General features: G+C 42.9%; 1 protein-coding gene across 1 annotated transcript in view; it reads left to right on the top strand.

Annotated features, from left to right (window-relative positions):
• The window catches only part of LOC121869808 (calcium-activated chloride channel regulator 1-like), a gene marked incomplete at its 3' end in the record, with an annotated part of 206,955 nt that overhangs the window by 124,679 nt on the left and 61,066 nt on the right, over positions 1-21,210 (top strand). The window contains exons 4-5 of the mRNA XM_042371386.1: positions 10,820-11,047; positions 14,235-14,346. Coding sequence (XP_042227320.1) covers positions 10,820-11,047; positions 14,235-14,346 — 340 coding nt within the window. The remainder of the gene's footprint in view (positions 1-10,819; positions 11,048-14,234; positions 14,347-21,210) is intronic.

Raw genomic sequence — 21,210 nt, 5'->3', positions numbered from 1 at the left:
GGAGGAGGCTTTGTGCGGGAAGAGGAGTAATATCCCGGGGGGTGAGGTGTTGTGTTGTGTTGCTGAGGTGCTTCGTGAAACTTGACACACACACACACACACACACACACATATATATATATATATATATATATATACATAACACCCACACATAAATACAGTCACCTCAAAAAGTCCTCGTGTTGGGATTCTGAACTACACACACCTGTGAGTATTCTTGGTTATAATGTCCCTTACCTGAGGATGTTATACACATTTCATCTAACATTCCGTTATGAATTTAAGAGTAAAAAATGTGAACAGACAAGCTCTCTCTCTCTCTCTCTCTCTCTCTCTCTCTCTCTCTCTCTCTCCTGGTAAAGATGGCAGGTTATTGAAGTTCTCAGGAAAGAGTGACATTCATAAAACAAATGAAAATTATGCCATTGATCATTTTTCAATATAAATTTCAATATATTTTACATGCATATCAATAATGTGTTTATATGTGAATCTGTATGACATCAAAGAAATATGATGTAACAAATGCAAATGCCCTTATTTTTCAATTGAAAGGCGCAATAAAAGTCCCTCATGCATGACATATAACAAACAAATATTTGACTATATAGTCAAAGCAGATGCGACCCAAGTGACAGCTCATCGTCCACCACCAACTAAATATCTCCCAGCGGCGTGAATGTATAGAACTGTTTCACGCTCTATGTTTACTAAAAGATGGGATCACTTGTTTTTAATATGAATTTACTCATTTTGGTGTGGTGGTCTGACCCCCACACACGAGTCGCAGACGTGGGGGCTCAGAGCGGTGTCCACAGCTCGTCCCAAACGAGTTAATGAGCGGTTAATGCCATCAACCTTGGGAAAGAGAGAGGTGCATCGGCAAGCCAAAACTGAGGGCTGGATGAGGGCGCGATAATTAATGCTCCTGGTGGAGTTATGGTCATCGGTTTGTGCAGTGTGCAATAAATGTAGCACCAACCTTGACACCATCAAAATGGCACCTTACCACATGTGTTTTCTAAGGAAGAAAGTGTTTACGTGATGGGCACAAAGAGTGGAATAAATGTTCCCGCACAGACTATCTGTCGAGGTGCAGGATTGAACAAATGTATGGTATAACCATAAATCATGTAAAAACGCTGTTTAAGAATTCCCATGTACTGTATATATATTATACTGTACCTTTGTTTGGGTTAAGATTCGAAAAGGTCGACCACGAAACTTCATATTTATATTTACATAGGGAGATCGAGCAAAAAATAAATAAATAAATAAATAAATATTTCGTTTCCGTCACAAATTTATATTTTTCGACTTTTCGAGTATTTTGGAGTTCAAGTTCACCCAAGAACTTATATTTTGGAGACAGAAACTGTTTCCATTTGACTCACGCGCCAATCACCTTGGTGTCATGTGACTTGTCTAGCCAATCAGCGTTCCCACTTCTGGGGAATTTGTCCTCAGATTGGGAAATCTGGACAGATCTGGGGACAAATAGGGAAATGGGCTTTTTGGGAAATTTCTGGGGAATTTTGAATATTTTGGGGAATAATTAGGGAATTTGAGTGTGTTTGGTTTATATAATACCAATACCAAGTCTCTGAGTCAAGGCTGTGCCTTGAGCCCCAGCATGCCTTCCATCCTTTCCCCACCTTAACCTAAAAAAAAAAAAAAAGATTACCTCCCTTATACCAAGATGTAATAAATTCAAGCAGTTCCTTCTTTCACGTAATCTATCCCCTCCCCCCCCTCTCCCTACTCTTCCCTCTACCCCCATTCCATATCAAAACTACAGTCCCCATAGCTGAATCATTGGGCAGTAAACACCACACACATTCTGTAATCACCCTCAACCGATACCCGAACATGTGTTATATTAAAGACTACTGGTGTAATGGAAACGTGTTGTGAAGCATCATTTCTTTAGGTCAGATGTTAGCGTAGGGTTAATATATTCCCTTTATTGTATATGGGGTGTTATTTAAGGGTTAAGGGTACGGTACAGGGCATAATCTCGGGGGTTAAAGTTATGGAAGGACGCGCGTGATGTGTGTGTGTGTGAGAGAGAGAGAGAGAGAGAGAGAGATTCATGCCTCAGGGGATGTGTACTGTGGTGCTGTGATTAATACTTGGGAATTCACACTTTACGGAGATTTACTGCTGCTGTGGGAGTGTTGGGTGTACTGCTCTCTCTCTCTCTCTCTCTCTCTCTCTCTCTCTCTCTCTCTCTCCTCGTCTTTTGCTGTCACTAACTCTCCGCTCATCTCTAACTTTTCTCTCTCACTTTTAACCCTCTCTTTTCTCTCGCCCTCACTTCCCCTCCCTCTTTCTACCTTTCCTTTTTCCTCGTTACACTCACACACTCTCTCTCTCTCTCTCTCTCTCTCTCTCTCACTTTATACAGTTTCCACCAAATTTGTTTTTTTTTGGGGTTGCAGCAAAACGCATCCACCATTTACATTTTTGTTGTCTTCTTTTCTGTGGACTAGTGGAAAAAAAACGTCTTTCAGTTTTGTTTGCCGCTGGGGAGAAAAATGTTGATAGTTTTTTTTTAGACATTTTTATTTAGGCATTTTTATTTAGATGTTTTTTTTTTGTAGATTAAATATGGTTATTTTTGTCGAGGTTTATTTAAATATTTTATTTTTTTAGACATGTAGTAGAGTTTTGTTGAATTTACGTAGATTTGTATGTAGATATTTTTAGTTGTGTTTTTATACATATTTTTTTTTGTGTAGATGTGTCTATGGATGTTTTATATATTTTACTTAGATTTGTTTTTATTCTGCGGAAATTTTGTAGATTTTCACGTGAATAATTTTGTAGGCAGGCATTTATTTTTTTTATTTTTATAGATCTGCTTTTTTTTCTCGATATGCCTTAAAACAGCGATGACAATAATTAGAGAGAGAGTAGAGAGAGAGAGAGAGAGAGAGAGAGAGAGAGAGAGAGTTAAAAACGGCAATAAATGAGTGAAGTTATATATTTATTTTGGTCTATGGCTGCTTTTGCTTGTTAAATGACCTGGAGGAAGAGTAGGAGGAGGGAAGAGGTAGGGTAAAGGAGGAGGAAGAGGAGGGGGAGAAATAGGGTAGAGAAGGAAGCATGGAGAAATAAGAAGAGGGGAGGTAAAGGCGAAAAAACAAGAAGTAGGAAAAGAAGAAGATTAGGAAGAGGATTAAAGAGGATAGAAGAGAGAGAGAGAGAGGAGAGAGAGAGAGAGAGAGAGAGAGAGAGAGAGAGAGAGAGAGAGAGAGAGAGAGAGAGAGAGAAAAAGGAAAGAGACGAAAGAAAATGGAATGGAAAGAGGAGGTGTGTGTATGTGTGTGTGTGTATGTGTGTGTGTGTGTGTGTGTGTCTGTGTGTGTGTGTGTGTGTGTGTGTGTGTGTGTGTAAGTATCCAGGCGGTGAGCAGGACAGTCAAGGTAGTTAGTTTAGAGAGGTACTGTGTTAATACTGACGAAGAGAGACGAAAAATACACACACACACACACACACACACACACACACACACACACACACACACACACACACAGTCGTACCATAATGGATAATAATGATTTTATTCACCAAACCTCGCACGATTTTCTCCCTGGTTGACTAACAGTAACCAATAATGGAAATTCAATAAGTAGATGCAGACAAAGTTGATCCAAGAGACAGCGACAGGACAGGCAGACGCAACGACACATACACAACGACAGACACACAGGGATAGTGACTGAGAGATATTGACAGACAAGAGACATAACGACAGACAGACAGACAGGTAATTGGACAGACAGGTTGGCAGATAGACAAAACTTCTTATAGGCCACAGAAACGTAACTGCTCTCTCTCTCTCTCTCTCTCTCTCTCTCTCTTTTACACACACACACACACACACACATCCTGGCTCTGTGACCTTTGAGTGATTATTCTGTGGAGTTATAACGACTTAACATAAAAACTCCATTAGTTTTCCCCGGTTTTCTGTCCGCTAGAGAAGAGAACTTTTCCCCTCATTAAAATTTATATATTTTTTTTTCACCTTAACTCATAATCTTGTATATTTGATGTAATTATGAGTATATGTCTGTTTTCTTTGATCTCATAAACTAAGATTGGGTTTAAAGATTCTTCTCTCATAATTAGTCATGTGAGTAGTTTTTCTTGACTCATAATTCAAGGATAAATATGAGCAGGTTCTCTCGCCTCATAATCCAGGGTTGGGTGGAAATGTTCCCTCCCTCACACACAGGTTAGTTTATGAGGAGCTAAATATCCAAACTTTTATTCTCTCTCTGTAAAATTTTATATCTGTTGGGGGGGTTTGTGTGTTAAGTGGGGCTTCAGGTGAGGTTTTGTAAGTGAAGCTTCAGGTAAGTTTTTATAAGTTAGGCTTCAAGAAAATATTTTAAAGAATGCTACTGTAAATGAACCTGCAAGATATTTTTATAAATGAAACTTCACAAAGGTATCACAAGAAGCTTCAATAGGGCGTCGTAAGTGAAGCTTAAAGTAATATACGTTTCTCCTCCCTTTAACCCTGCAATAATTTGGCCCAAACTTACTCTTTTTTATTTCATAGATCGTTTAAGCCGGCGGTGCTTATATCAAGAGGCTGTGAAAATTGTTAAACTGTTTTATGGGCTTTAGCGGCGAGGTAACTTATTTATGTGTGTGTGTGTGTGTGTGTGTGTGTGTGTGTGTGTGTGTGTGTGTGTGTGTGTGTGTGTGTGTGTGTGTGTGTGTGTGTGTGTATACGTAAGGTTATGTGTACATATACGTGTGTTTGTGTGCTTTTCTGTGTGTTTGTGTAAGCCCTTGTGTGTGTGTGTGTGTGTGTACGTAAGTTTCTGTGAACATATACTACGTGTGTTTGTGTGCTTTTCTGTGTGTTTGTGTAAGCCCTTGTGTGTGTATGTTTGTTCCTGTGCTTGTGTGTGTGTGTGTGTGTGCATTAGTATTCATGAATCAGTACCTGGAAGCTGTTCTAAATTTCCCAAGCGGTGTTTGGGAGAGCGTGTGTGTCGGAACCACATTATTGATGCTTCTAATATTTCCTCCCTCCTCCTCCCTCCCTCCTTCCTTCCTCCCTCCTCCCTCCTCCCTCCTCCTTCCCTCCCTCCCTCCCTCCCTCCCTCCCTCCCTCCCTCCCTCCTTCTTCCCTCCCTCCCTCCCTCCTCCCTCCTTTCTTCCCTCCTACACCCCACCTCCCTCCCTCCCACCCTCCCTCCCTCCCCCCCCCCCTCCCCCTCCCTCCCCACCATGCCCACCCCCCCCTTCACCCCACACCTGTAGCAGTTATAAATGTTTTGAGTTAAAAAGAGACAGACATAGACAGACACTGATAGAAAGACAGACCCCAGCCAGACAGACCCCAGACAGACAGACCCCAGACAGACACACCTAAGTCCAGGAGAAATAAGAGGCAGGAGGGAGGGAAGGAGGGGGGAGAAAGAGATGCAAAAGGAGGGGAAGAAGGAGAATATAAAAACAGGAGAGAAGGAAAGAAAAAGGAAGGAGGAAAGAGAAGGAAGAAAAGGAAAGAGGGAAGAGAGAAGAGAAGGAAGAAAGAAGGGAGGGAAGAAAGGAAGGAGAGAAGAGAAGGAAGAAAAGGAAGGAGGGAAGAAGGAAGAAAAGGAAGAGGGAAGAGAAGAAGGAAGAAAAGAAGGAGGGAAGAAAAAGGAAGGAGAGAAGAGAAGGAAGAAAAGGAAGGAGGAAGAGAAGGAAGAAAAGGAAGGAGGAAGAGAAGGAAGAAAAAGGAAGGAAGGAAGAAGCAAGAAAAGGAAGGCGGGAAGAGAAGGAAGAAAAAGAAGGAGGAAAAGAAAAAAGGAAGGAGAGAAGAAGGAAGAAAAAGGAAGGAGGGAAGAAAAGGAAGAAAAAAGGAAAGGAGGAAGAGAAGGAAAAAAAAGGAAGGAAGGAAGAGAAGCAAGAAAAAGGAAGGAGGAAGAGATGGAAGAAAAGAAGGAGGGAAGAAAAAGGAAAGAAGAAGAGAAAGGAAAAAAAGGAAGGAGGAAGAAAAAGGAAGAAAAAAGGAAGAGGAAGAAGGAAAAAGGAAGGAGGGAAGAAAAGGAAGAAAAAGGAGGGAGGGAAGGAGGAAGTGCTGGTCACGACTCAGACGCCATAACTTTTTTAACTCACTGTGACAGTTTCCTACTGCTGCTGTGATGGTGCTGTTCATGGTGCTGTAATGGTGCCGTTACTGCTGTTCTGGTGGTGCTGTGGTGCACATATGGTACTGTTCACGGTACGTATGGTACTGCTACTGCTGTGATGGTGCTGTTTACGGTGCTGTAATGGTACTGCTACTGCTGCTGTTATAGTACTATTGATTGTGCTTTTCCTGCTGTTAAGGTTGATGACGCTGCTGCTGCTGTTAACAATACCTCCTGCTGCTCCACTAATTTCCCACCGCTGACAGCTGTGGCTTGGTGCACCGTTTAATTTAATTCTTTTAGTAGTGCTGTGAAGTTAGTCTTCTTGCAGCAGTGCCATGATGCTAGTCTTGCAGCAGTGCCATGATGCTAGTCTTGCAGCAGTGCCACGATGCTGGTCTTGCAGCAGTGCCATGATGCTGGTCTTGCAGCAGTGCCATGATGCTGGTCTTGCGAAGCAGTGCCATGATGCTGGTCTTGCAGCAGTGCCATACACTGTCGGCGTGCCGTGCCATGATGCTGGTCTTGCAGCAGTGCCATGATGCTGGTCTTGCAGCAGTGCCATGATGTAGTCTTGCAGCGGTGCCATGATGCTGGTCTTGCAGCAGTCCGCCATGATGCTAGTCTTGCAGCACTGCCATAATACTGGTCTTGCAGCAGTGCCATGATGCTGGAGCCTGAATCTTGCAGCAGTGCCATGATGCTGGTCTTGCAGCAGTGCCATGATGCTGGTCTTGCAGCAGTGCCATGATGGTAGTCTTGCAGCAGTGCCATAATACTGGTCTTGCAGTAGTGCCATGATGCTAGTCTTGCAGCAGTATATGATGCTAGTCTTGCAGTAGTGCCATGATGTAGTCTTGCAGCAGTGCCATGATGCTAGTCTTGCAGCAGTGCCATGATGCTAGTCTTGCAGTAGTGCCATGATGCTAGTCTTGCATCAGTGCCATGATGCTGGTCTTGCAGTAGTGCCATGATGCTAGTCTTGCAGCAGTGCCATGATGCTAGTCTTCGCAGTATGCTGGTCTTGCATCAATATCATGATAGTCTTGCAGAGTGCCATGATGCTAGTCTTGCAGTGATTTGATGCTAGTCTTGCAGCAGTGCCATGATGCTAGTCTTGCAGTAGTGCCATGATGCTTGCTAGCTCTTGCAGTAGTGCCATGATGCTAGTCTTGCAGCAGTGCCATGATGCTAGTCTTGCAGTAGTGCCATGATGCTAGTCTTGCAGTAATTCCATGATGCTAGTCTTGCAGCAGTGCCATGATGCTAGTCTTGCAGTAGTGCCATGATGCTAGTCTTGCAGTAGTGCCATGAATGCAGTAGTGCCATGATGCTAGTCTTGCAGTAGTGCCATGATGTAGTCTTGCAGCAGTGCCATGATGCTGAAAGTAGATGCTTGTCTTGCAGTAGTGCCATGATGCTAGTCTTGCAGAGTGCCATGATGCTAGTCTTGCAGTAGTGCCATGATGCTAGTCTTGCAGTAGTGCCATGATGCTAGTCTTGCGCAGTGCCATGATGCTAGTCTTGCAGTAATTGCCATGATGCTGGTCTTGCAGTAGTGCCATGATGCTAGTCTTGCAGTAGTGCCATGATGCTGAGTCTTGCAGTAGTGCCATGATGCTAGTCTTGCAGCAGTGCCATGATGCTAGTCTTGCAGCAGTACCATGATGCTAGTCTTGCAGTAGTGCCATGATGCTAGTCTTCCAGCAGTGCCATGATGCTAGTCTTGCAGTGCATTCGCAGCAGTGCCATGATGCTAGTCTTGCAGCAGTGCCATGATGCTAGTCTTGCAGTAGTGCCATGATGCTAATCTGCAGCATCTTGCAATGCGCGCTCTTGCAGTAGTCATGATGCTAGTCTTGCGCAGTGCCATGATGCTAATCACCATAGTGCCGCGATCTTGCAGTTGTGCCATGATGCTAGTCTTGCAGCGATGAGTCTTGCAGCAGTGCCATGATCTTGCAGCAGTGCCATGATGCTAGTGCAGTTGTGCCATGATGCTAGTCTTGCAGTGCCATTATGCTGGTCTTACGCAGTGCCATGATGCTGAATGCAGTAGTGCCATGATGCTAGTCTTGCAGTAATGGCGTGCCATGATGCTGGTCTTGCAGTAGTGCCATGATGCTAGTCTTGCAGCAGTGCCATGATGCTAGTCTTGCAGCAGTGCCATGATGCTAGTCTTGCAGCAGTGCCATGATGCTAGTCTTGCAGCAGTGCCATGATCTAGTCTTGCAGCAGTGCCATGATGCTAGTCTTGCAGCAGTGCCATGATGCTGTTCAGTAGTGCCATGATGCTAGTCTTGCAGAGTGCCATGATGTAGTCTTGCAGTAGTGCCATGATGCTAGTCTTGCAGCAGTGCCACCCTCACCCCCTCACCTCCCCATACAACACACCATCGTCTTGTGGACTTGTTCTCTGCACCCTCCAGGCTCGACTCACCTATCCTGTTATCCCAATTCTTTTTTTGTAAAAAAAAAAGGTTTGTGTGTGCGTGTGTGTATGTGTATGTATGTATGTATGTATGTATGTATGTATGTATGTGTAGAAAATGAATCTCAAGTAGGTTACGAGGAAGATTGGATGGCGTGTTGTCTGGTCCAAGGCTTGATGAGCACCTGGTTTAAGGGATATACTTACCAGGTAACATCCAAGTGTATTCATAGTGAAGAGAAAAGTGAGAGATAGAGAGAGAGAGGTGTCATATCAATACCTAGAGAGAAGAGATGTCATGTCAATACTTAGAGAGAAAGAGAGAGTGTCATATCAATACCTAGAGAAGAGAGAGAGATGTATATATAAGGTAAAAATCTTGTCTTCTTAAGTAATCTTAACTCAATTAAAAACTTGAGACGTGACAACCTCCCGGAGCCTCGCTGAGATTTTTTAGGGTGTCTGATGTTATTAATTCAAGTCACTAGGCTTAAAAACACCCTAATTTTTATTTATTTAAAACTTTATGTAATTTTAATTTATTTTTTATTGAGCAAAGCGAGTTCCGTTTTTTAGAGGGTGAATGAGGGATCTGTTTGGTTGTATTTTATTTAAAGTTGGTAGAAATAATTAAATTTATAGTGGTAAATAATATTTATTTATTTATTTTGGTCAGAGAAATGTATATATTTTTTTTTCTTGACAGGGTATTGAAAGAAAGGAAGGGTCCGGGGCGTTGAAAGAAAGGGGGGGGCGTTGAAAGAAGAAGAGGGCGTTGAAAGAAAGAAGTAGGGAAGGGCGTTGATAGAAAGAGGAGAGTGGGGTCGTCGAAAAGAAAGGGGAGGGTGGGGTCGTCGAAAGAAAGGGAAGGGTGGGGTCGTCGAAAAGAAAGGGAAGAGTGGGGGCGTTGAAGAAAGGAAAAGAGGGGAGGAATGGTGGTGTGGGTGGTGGAGGAAGGTGATGTGGGTGGTGGAGGAAGGTGGTGTGTGGTGGAGGAAGGTGATGTGGGTGGTGGAGGGAAGGTGATGTGGTGGTGGAGGAAGGTGAGTGGGTGGTGGAGGAAGGTGGTGTGGGTGGTGGAGGAAGGATGTGGGTGGTGGAAGATGGTGTGGGTGGTGGAGGGGTGATGTGTGGTGGAGGAAGGTGGTGAGGTGGTGGAGGAAGGTGATGTGGATGTGGAGGAAGTGATGTGGGTGGTGGGAAGGTGTGGGTGGTGGAGGGAAGGTGGTGTGGGTGGTGGAGGAAGGTGGTGTGGTGGTGGAGGAAGGTGGTGTGGGTGGTGGAGGGTGGTGTGGGTGGTGGAGGGAAGGTGGTGTGGGTGGGGGGGGAAGGTGTGTGGGTGGTGGAGGTGGTGTGGGTGGTGGAGGGTGTGGTGTGGGTGGTGGAGGAAGGCAGTGTGGGTGGTGGAGGTGTGGTGTGGGTGGTGGAGGGAAGGTGTGTGGGGTGGTGGAGGGAAGGTGGTGGGTGGTGTGGAGGTGTGGGTGGTGGAGGTGGTGTGGGTGGAGGGAGGTGGTGTGGGTGGTGGAGGGGTGGTGGAGGTGGTGTGGGTGGGGTGGGGTGTGGGTGGGGTGGTGTGGTGGTGGAGGTGGTGTGGGTGGTGGAGAGCTGGTGTGGGTGGTGGAGGAAGGTGTGTGGGTGGTGGAGGGAAGGTGGTGTGGGTGGTGGAGGGAAGGTGGTGTGGGTGGTGGAGGGAGGTGGTGTGGGTGGGGTGGAGGTGGTGTGGGTGGTGGAGGTGTGGTGTGGGTGTGGAGGGTGGTGTGGGTGGTGGAGGGGGAAGGTGGTGTGGGTGGTGGAGGAAGGTGGTGTGGGTGGTGGAGGAAGGTGGTGTGGGTGGTGGAGGAAGGTGGTGTGGGTGGTGGAGGAAGGTGGTGTGGGTGGTGGAGGAAGGTGGGTGTGGGTGGTGGAGGAAGGTCATATATGTATATGTATACTTAAAAAAACAGGTCATTTAAGAAATACATCATCATTTCCAACTGTTTTATAATACATGTGTCTCTTATCTCTCCAGAATTTCATCACAGCATCTCTTTGTCTCTCCATATCTCACCACAAAATCTCTCCCGTTTCTCTATATCTCACCACAAAATCTCTCCCGTCTCTCCATATCTCACCACAAAATCTCTCCCATCTCTTCATATCTCACCACAAAATCTCTCCCGTCTCTCCATATCTCACCACAAAATCTCTCCTGTCTCTCTAAATCTCACCACACAACCCCATTATCTCTCATATCTCTCTTCCTCAGGTCCGCATGTGACGATTACCGGGAGTCGTCATGCCGCTTTACCCCCAGCGCAGGTAACAACGATGGCGTGACGTCATCTCTCATGTACCTTCATCACCTGCCTCACGTGACCCAGTTCTGTGACGCCGCCACCCATAGGTCCTCCCCTCCCACCAAGCACAACGCCCTCTGTACCCACCGATCTGTGTGGGACGTCCTCCTACAGCACCCGGACTTCTCTAACAACAGGTGAGTGAGGGAGAGAGAGAGATAGAGAGAGAGTCTGATGAAGAGAGAGAATAACAGAGAGAAAGACTGACTGACAAGGTAGACTGATAGACTAACGGAGAGAATGACTTCTGGTGAGGTTAGGTTAAGTTAAATTAGGTTAGGTTAGGTTTTTGCTAAGGGATGGTAAGGTTATGTTAGATTATGTTAAGTTAGGTTAGGTTAAGTTATGTTAGGTTTGGTGTGGTTAAGTTCTTAAAACGAGACCTTCCTCCCTCGTGTGTGTGTGTGTGTGTCTGTGTGTTCGTGTGTGTGTGTGTGTGCGTGTGTGTGCGTGTGGGTATATATATATGTATGTATGTATGTATGTGTTGTATGTGTAGTGTGCATGTGTGTGTGTGTGTTCACCAGGGTTTATGGATCTCGGGGACTTAAAGCTCCATCAAAGTAATGTGAGGAGAATGTTGAATACTTCATGGCAAACTTTTCGTCTCACTATCGAGTTGACTTCAAGGAAAGGAGTTAAAAAGTTTACCCTGGAAGGAATTAAAAAAAAAAATAATAAAAAAAAATAAAAAAAATCATTTAATCAACACCATCAATACTGAACAAACTCTTGATAACGAAAATGTCGGCTGGGGAATTTCCGGCTGAATATTTCCCTGTTATATCTATATTTTATTAAGTGTTTAGGGTATTTAAAAAAGCCTTATAGGTCTCGGGAAAATTTAATTAAAACTATAAAATACCGGGAATAATTACACTAATATATATATATATATATATTTTTTTTTACTTATTTTTTTGATCAATCACACATTTGCATACGTCGACATATTTTGCATAAGTATTGGACATTAAACGCTCTTAAATTTATTATTATTCAGGTATTGGCTGAGTTTATTCAATTAATTCGCTTTACTAATCTATCTCTTCTGGCCTTCAGTGCCACACGGCGAAGAGTTACTCAGGGTGCCAACTGCAGGGTGATAAGTTGCCACTATAGGGTGTGTGTGTGTGTGTGTGTGTGTGTTTATATGTGTGTATGTATGTGTGTGTGTGTGTGTGTGTGTGTGTGTGTGTGTGGAAGACAAGGACGACTATTATCACGGCGATACGTATCTGTCGAAACTTATAACATTATGTGTGTCGTAAAGAGTAATTAAGAGGGATAATTAGTAAGCAGGGTGTAATTAGCGAATAAAGTAATTAAACTCACAATGAAAGGAATTTGTGATATAGGTTGTTTTTAATGTGTGCTTACTGTAAAGATGGAGTGTGATAGTGGTTAATGAGCTGACAGTAAGTGGTTAATGAGCTGACAGTAAGTGGTGTATGAGCTTGACAGTAAGTGGTTAATGAGCTGACAGTAAGTGGTTAATGAGCTGACAGTAAGTGGTTGATGAGCTGACAGTATGTGGTTGAGCTGACAATAAGTGGTTTATAGGCTTGACAGTGAAATTGGTTGATGAGCTGACAGTAAGTGGTTGATGGAGGCTGACGAGTATGTGGTTAATGAGCTGACAATAAGTGGTTTATGAGCTTGACTATTAAGTGGTTGATGATCTGACATTAGGTGGTTAATGAGCTGACAGTAGAGTGGATTTAATGAGCTGACGGTTAGTTAATGAGCTTGACAATAAGTGGTATAATATGAGCTGACAATAAGTGGTTGATGGGCTGACGGTAGGTGGATTATGGGCTTGACAGTAGGTGGTTAATATGAGCTTGACAGTAAGTGGTTAATATTTGTTATTAAGTGGTTGATGGGCTGACAGTAAGTGGTTAATGAACTGACAATAGAGGTGGTATAATGGAGCTGACGGTAAGTGGTTGATGATGATCTGACGGTAGGTGGTTAATAAATGACAGTAAGTGGTTGATAAGCTGACAGTAAGTGGTTAATGAGCTGACAGTAAGTGGTTAATGAGCTGACAGTAAGTGGTTAATGAGCTGACAATAAGTTAATGAGCTGACAATAAGTGGTATAATGAGCTGACAATAAGTGGTTGATGAGCTGACAGTAGATGGTTAATGAGCTTGACAGTAAGTGGTTAATGAGCTCACAGTAAGTGGTTAACGGCCTGACAGTAAGTGGTTAATGGCCTGGCAGTAAGTGGTTAATGAGCTGACAGTAGGTGGTTAATGAGCTGACAGTAAGTGGTTGATGAGCTGACAGTAAGTGGTTAATGAGCTGACAGTAAGTAGTTATGTTAAGGAAGGTTAAGTTAGGTTAAGCTAGGCTGAGTAAAGTTAAGTCAAGAAGTTAGGTTGAGTGAAGTTAGGTTAAGTTAAGTTAGGTTAGGAAAAATTTGTCGTTAATATCCCATCTTCAGCCATACTAAATTACGATATCTTCAGGTTATGACGATAAACTTGCTAATAGCGATACCTAACAAGGTGTACTAAGTTTCCCTTCAGGTGGTAACGATATCACCTGCTTTATTAATTACCTCATATCGCCAGCACAGTCAGAGTATTCATTAGGTCGTCAAGTCGGGGAAAAAACTTTTAAATTTCTGTAATGGAGGAAAAGGTAGAAAAGTTCCGAGTAAGTTTTACATAACACATGACCTTGACCTGAGGGGAATTAAAACTGATGATGAACTTGACAGAACTTGATGTAACTTGATGGAACTTTATAGGACATTTCTAGAGACTTTTTTGCATCGTATAGAATTGGTGTTTTCATTTTTCATCGCATAACCTCTCTGAGAATGATGACTTAACCCTTTGAATACGATAACCTAACCCCCTTGACTATGGTGACTTAACCCCTTGAGTACGATGACTTAACCCCTTGAGTATAATAGCTTGACCCGTTGAGTATGATAACCTAACCCCTTGAGTACGATGACTTAACCCCTTGAGTATGATAACCCCTTGAGTATAATAACTTGACCCCTTGAGTATGATAACCTAACCCCTTGAGTACGATGACTTAACCCCTCAGTATGAGAACATCAGCCCTCGAGCAGTATTTATCTCAGGTATAAAGAGAGACAGTGAGGTGTGTGTTAACCCGAGGTACTAACAAGCTTTAGTGCTGTTATCTTGTTTAATTATATGGGTACTAAATAAGGCAAGTGTTGATCATCATGAGAAAAGCGTATTAACAATGTATAGTGAATTAATATATAGTGTAGTAATGATGAGAGTATTAATAATGATGATAATGTTTGTTATTAATGACGTGTTGGTCTGGCAGCAACCTCGGGGGAGAGGCAACGAGGGACGTGACCCCCACCCTGACCTTCGTGCGTCCTGCCCCCACACGTTATGTCATCGTCGTCGAGGACACCACCATCATGAACGTTCAGGTGAGAGACTACAGATAGGTGAGAGATATTCCGGCCAGGTGAGACACTGTAGCCAGGTGAGCCACATTCCATACAAGTGTGCAGAAGAGTCATACTTCTCCTAGGTGTGCAGGTGAGCCACAAGTGTACAGGTAAGAACAATGTGGTTTTGAATTTTTTACGCGGGTTTTAGTTACTAGTGAGCCGCCATTATACACGGTTAATACACTGATGTCGAACCACTCACTCTCCTTCTTAAGTCTTTGTAATTAACGTTGGAAGTTCTTGAAATGTATCTTATGAATTGTCCAGCGAATTTTAAATTACTTTAAGTGACTTTGTAATTCACCTCTAAATAGATCCTAAATTGCCTTACGTCTTTTCTGAATTAGGTTAAATGGCTTCTAAATTAGGTTAAATGGCCGGTAGATTACACACACCTCCAGGGATGAACACGCCGAACTTTAACCCCGCCCATCACTACCACCACTACCACACCACCACACCTCCACCACACCACCGCCACCAACCTTTACACCTCCACAAACACCTAGCCTTTCTCGCTTCATCTCTCCATCACCCCCTACCACTACTACCACCACCACTACCACTACTACCACCACCACTACCACCACTACTACCACCACCACTACCACTACTACTACCACCACCACTACTTCTACCACACCACTACTACCACACCTCCACCACCACCACCACACCTCCACCACCACCCACCACCACCACCTAGTCTTTCTCCCTCCATCTCTCCATACCCCCTACCACCACTACCACTACCTACCACCACCACTACCACTACTACTACTACACCTACCACCTACTACTACTACCACCACCACTACCACACCTCCACCACCACACAAGTCTCTCTCGCTCCATCTCTCCATTGCCCCCCTACCACTACTACTACCACCACTACCACTACTACTTGGGTCGTCCAGTACACCTTATATCAAATTCAATTGCAAAATACTTTATGAAATATTCACTGACGGTTAATTTCTTTTCGTTTTATCGTGTGTAATTTCCTTGGAGAAGAATGATAGAATCTGAGAAATTTATGTTCATAGTCGCCGATGGAAACAAGAATTGGAAACTTTTATGTATAAGGAATGCTGTAGCGAGTCTTATAGTTCAGTTTCCGTGCTATAACGAGTCTTATAGTCCAATTTACGTGTTGTAGCGAGTCTTATAGTCTAATTTCCGTGTTATAACGAGTCTTATAGTCCAATTTACGTGTTGTAGCGAGTCTTATAGTCCAATTTACGTGTTGTAGCGAGTCTTATAGTCCAATTTACGTGTTGTAGCGAGTCTTATAGTCCAATTTACGTGTTGTAGCGAGTCTTATAGTCCAATTTCCGTGTTGTAGCGAGTCTTATAGTCCAATTTACGTGTTGTAGCGAGTCTTATAGTCCAATTTCCGTGTTATAACGAGTCTTATAGTCCAATTTACGTGTTGTAGCGAGTCTTATAGTCCAATTTCCGTTATGACGAGTCTTATAGTCTGATTTTAGCTTTACGGTCTTATAGTCTTATGTACGTGTTATAACGGGTCTTATAGTCTAATATTAGTGTTATAACGAGTCCTATATGCGCCTTTTAGTGATATATCAAATCATGTTCATCATTATTAACGTTTCGATAATTTTATACTCAGTGTTGTATAGCAGCTTAAGGGTTTTGACGAGAGCCATGCTAGTGCTCCTGTTATTTAGACTCGTAATAAGTTTTTGCATTATAACGAGATTTGTACACCAGTTTTTGCGTTATAATAAGATTTGTACGTCAGTTCTTGCGTTATAACGAGGTTTGTACGCCAGTTTTTGTGTTATAACGAGCTATATACTTCATTTTTTAACATTAAAACGAATCTCTTAATTAAATTTGCTTTATAGCGAGAGAATTCACCAATTTTTGCATTATAACGAGCAATATAGCGAGCCTTATACTTCAGTTTTAACGTTATAACTAGACATGCGGCAATGTCCGCATTATAACAAAAGTCTTGTTTTCGTGTTATATGAAAACCTATACCCGGTTTCAGCATTAAACGAGTCACCGCTTTTTTCCCAATCGTCCTGGCACCATAGACGACGGGCTCGCCTCTAACTCAATAAACTTAAGTGCCGTCGTGGTTTGGTCTATACAAGGTTGGTCAAACGTACATTTATCTCAGCTTGTCGGAGGCACAGCGATGGAGTGGTAGATATTCATTCAGTAAATCGTTGTACAAGTCACATTGATTGAGCATGTAACTCGCTCCAAAAAGTTTCTACAGGGGTTCAGTGGATTTCAATATGAACACTGCGATTTCTGTTGTCTCGGTAGGGTTGTCAAAATCTTTAGTCCGTTGTGTCATAATGTCTCACACAGAATTCTAAAGAAGCTTTTTGGAGCGAGTGTAGGTGTTTACAAATAATATACAGCACATAATGTAGGTATATAAATAATATATGACAGTGAAGGTATACAAACAATATACATAGATACAGCAGGTATACAAACAATGTGAATAGACAGTGCAGGCATACAAACAGTATACATATACAGTGCCACGTATATGCAGAAATACATAGATGGTGAAGTAATACAAACTATACATAGAGAGTGAAGTAATACAAACAATATGCATACACAGTGCAGGTATACATACAGTAGACTAGTGGTACAGTTCTCTCTCTGGGAAATTAAACGCTGCAAGGCCTCAAAAATGTTTAATTGGGGTAATTTGGTCTGGTAATGACTCTTACATTAATTTCAACCCATCGCTCAAAGGTCATTATCAGGTTTAATTATTCCTACTCTTCGTTTTTTTAAAGTCTGGAGCCTCAGTTAGTGTGTTAATTAGTGTCTTAAGTCAATGATCTAAAGGAAATCGTTTACTGCTGGGTAATTACCTGACTACACACACACACACACACACACACACACACACATACACACACACACACACAGTAAACTTGTTGTGGCTGACTTCATCGACATTTGTGTTCGTTCTCGGCAAATCTCACCCTGCCAGCTTGATGCAAATGACTGGTAATGATAAAATGAGTAATTACTACTACTAATAATAACAATAATAATGTTGTTGTTGTTGTTAGGCATTTCTCTCTGGTGTGAGTCTCCCCAAGGTTCTTGACCATTTGTGTGTGTACCGTCATCCTGTATGTGTTATTACAAATACACACACACACACACACACATTTCCTCATCCTTCTCATCCCTACGCCCACACCCCTTCCCCATCTTTCTCATCCCCATGGCCACACCCCTCCCATCCCCACGCCCACATGCCTCTCTCAATTCTCCATGTCAACACCCCTCCCTCATCCTTTCCACCTCCCCATCCCAACATTCCACCTTCTCCACCCCACACCCCACCTCCCCACCCCACCTCCCCTCCACACCCCTCCCTCCCCCCACCTCCACCTTCCTCCCCTCCACCCCACCTCCCACCCCACACCCTCCTCCCTCACCTCACACCCCTTCCTGCCATCCCCCACACCCCCCATCCCACACCCTCTCTCCCTTACTCCACACTTTCTCTCCCCTCCCCACCTTCTCTCCCCCTCCCCACCTTCTCTCCCCTCCCTCCCTCCCCCACCTCATCCTTCCCCCCGCCCCACACCCCACCTCCACCCCACCCCACACCCCACCTCCCACCCCACACCCATCCCCCCCAGCCCCTCCTTCTCCCCTACCCCCCACACCCCTCCTCCCCACACACCCCTCCTCCCCCATGTCCCACAATGTAGACGCATCGCTGTGGTCGACTATGGCTCGACACCAATTAAAAGTTATTGTTGAAACTCCAGCCAATACAGAGCAGTTTATTCTCCACTTAAAGCTAATTAAAAGGCGCCACACTCCAAGACTTGGTGGGCTTCGCGACTCTACTTGTGGAGTTTCGGAGCCTTACTCGTGGAGCCTCGGTACTTGACTTTTGGACTCCTGGAACTTTAGTTGTGTAGGCTCGGAACTCGTGAATCCTTTTAACTTTTATAGAGTCTTGGAACTTGTAGAACTAAACTACCTTAATCCTCAAGCCTCGAAACCTTTTATGTCTGAAGCCTCGAAACTCTTTGTCTAAAACCTCGACCTCTTTGTCTGAAGCCTCGAAATTTTTATGTCTGAAGCCTCGAAACTCTTTGTCTGGAGCCTGGAAACCATACATCCAATTCCTCGAAACCCTAAATCTGAAACATTGTAACCCCCTGATTACGAAGCTTCGAATTCCTACATCCAAATATTCGAAATTCCTTTACATCTGAAACCATTAAATCTTTCATTTCTGAAGCCTGAAAATATTTCACATCTGAGTCCTCGAAACCCAGCATCCAAATCCTCGAACCCCTTTACGTCTGAAGCTTCGAATCCTTTTACATCTGAAGCTGTGACTCGACCTGTCCGAGGAATCGAAACACCGGACCCGCCAATAAGTGAGCCGCTAGGAGTGGAAGTTATTGATAAATTAATTGGTTGTCTGGGGAAGAGGAGGAGGTAGGAGGGGTAGGGGGAGTAGTTCTAGGAGAGATGTGATTACTACATATATCGTGTGCAGGTGGACGGATCGATCCTACCTTACTCATCACCCCCCCCCTCCCCCCACACACACACCGCTCTCCACTTTCTTGTTGTGTGAATATTTGACACTTAATACTCTCATATATACACAAACGTATAAACGTATTATTCGTTTTTTAAAATATATATTTACATAAACATTTCTATACAGCCATATAAGATATACACAAACACTAACATTTTCACGTAAATATACACATTCGTATATACAGTAAACATAGTTAAACATTCACATAATTATAGATATACACATCAACATTAATATATAAACTGTGTAAGATATACAGTATACTTGAGAATCTCATTGTAAATATTTTTAGATGTAAACACCTAATATTTTCATATAAACATGTATATAAGCCGCACGCGAGACTAAAATCCCCTAGGCACGCTAAAACATGCATCAGTCAAGTCAGGAGAGGCGTACATCGAACTGATGACCCAGCCAACACTATGAAGGGTTACACAGCTCGTATAAGTTCCTGGGCATTCCGGTTTAAAATTTGACCAAACACCAAGTGAGACGATTCAGTGCCGTCAGGGGTACACGTGCTGTTCGGGGATTGGTTTAGAGTATTTCTGAGACACGTTTGGGCAATTCGGAGACATGTTTGAGCGCTTCGAGCATGCGTCTGAGCAGTTCGGAGACTCGTTTGAACAGTTTTGAGTTTAACGCGTGTAAGGGAACTTTAGTACGTGACTGTACAAAAAGGGATTTTTCCCATTATTTACAGAAACAACTTTTGTTTATTCCAGGAAAAATAACTGTATGGAGTTTCAAAACAGTGGCAGATGATCCTCTCTACAGTAAAGCATAAGAATCGTTTCTCCTACGAAAAAAGAATATTAGCCATTTACTAAACTACGATAAAATGTTACATTGGAATTGACTTTGTTAAAAAAAAGGACATTGTAAAAGCTGAAAGTTGTATTGTTATATAACTCTTAGTAACAGTTTGGCTATTTTAGTGTTTTGTTGTCCGGGGAATTTTTATTTGTTTTTATTTTTTGTATGTTCGATGGTGTGTGTGGGTGGTGGTATATATTGATTGGTCCGTCCGTCTTTCTTTATTTACGTGTTCACCAGATTTGTTGAGGTTGTGACAAAGAGCAACGAGGGTTTAATAATAATAATAATAATAATAATAATAATAATCATTCAGCAAAATTGTCATACAGGTTTACAATTGGATAAGCATGTTTATAAACTAAGGAGTAGTGCACATAGTCCGTGGGAATATACAGTTTCCTCTGTGCTGAGACAGTGCAGGTAAACAACATTGGTAAATAGTAAGGCAACTTGACCAAGGATAGCCGGCAAAGCTGTCAGGTGCTTATTTGTGTGTGTGTATGTATGTATGTATGTATGTATGTATGTATGTATGTATGTATGTATGTATGTATGTATGTATGTATGTATGTATGTGTGTGTGTGTGTGTGTGTGTGTGTGTGTGTACTTGAAGAATTAACTGGTTTAGATCTTGAAGGTGATTGGTTGATTTTCTAGCGCCTTTCCGTCCAACAAACAGATGACTGAGACACACATTAACAGTTTTGGTAGCCACCCGAGTGATCACACCCACTACTACACCCACACATACACACGTGGACTCAGCTGCACAACCCTCTATACTATAACACAAATGTCTTCAAGTACACACACACACACACACACACATACACACACACACACACACACACACACACACACACACATACACACACACACACTCACACTCACACACACACACACACTCACTCACACACACTCGCCCGAGAATTGCTGTTCGACACCACAACCGCATCCAGCCCATACGTGCACGAACTGATCGCTATAAGAACAGCCCAGTCCCAACCATTGTAAAAATTATCAATAACTTGTAATCAACCAGTGTATTCACTCCCAGTCAATCGTACTTTTTGCACTGTCACTATGTTGAAACGCCCTCTAGTTTGAGCTTCTCCCCGCCTAGTTATTATATATCATAATTGTATCACTTATGTTACTTGTATATTATTTGTAAATCAAGAGACTCATTCCCCAATTATGTAACTGTATATTTTCAACCTTCCGGCTGCCATGCTCTTTCAATAAACCGTTAATTATTATTATTATTATTATTATTATTATTATTACACACACACAAAAACCAAAAACAAGTCAAAACCAAAAAAAAATTGAAGAAAAACAAAAACAGGTCAAAATAAAAAGGAAAACTCAAGAAAAACATAAAACACGTCAAAACAAGAAGGGAAAATCCAAAAAGACTTTAGAGATG

Source organism: Homarus americanus, unplaced genomic scaffold, assembly GCF_018991925.1.
Source record: "Homarus americanus isolate GMGI-L3 unplaced genomic scaffold, GMGI_Hamer_2.0 scaffold29216, whole genome shotgun sequence".
Taxonomy (NCBI): Eukaryota; Metazoa; Arthropoda; class Malacostraca; order Decapoda; family Nephropidae; genus Homarus; species Homarus americanus.
Note: the sequence above shows the minus strand (reverse complement) of the source record. Positions and strands in the feature narration are given on the sequence as shown.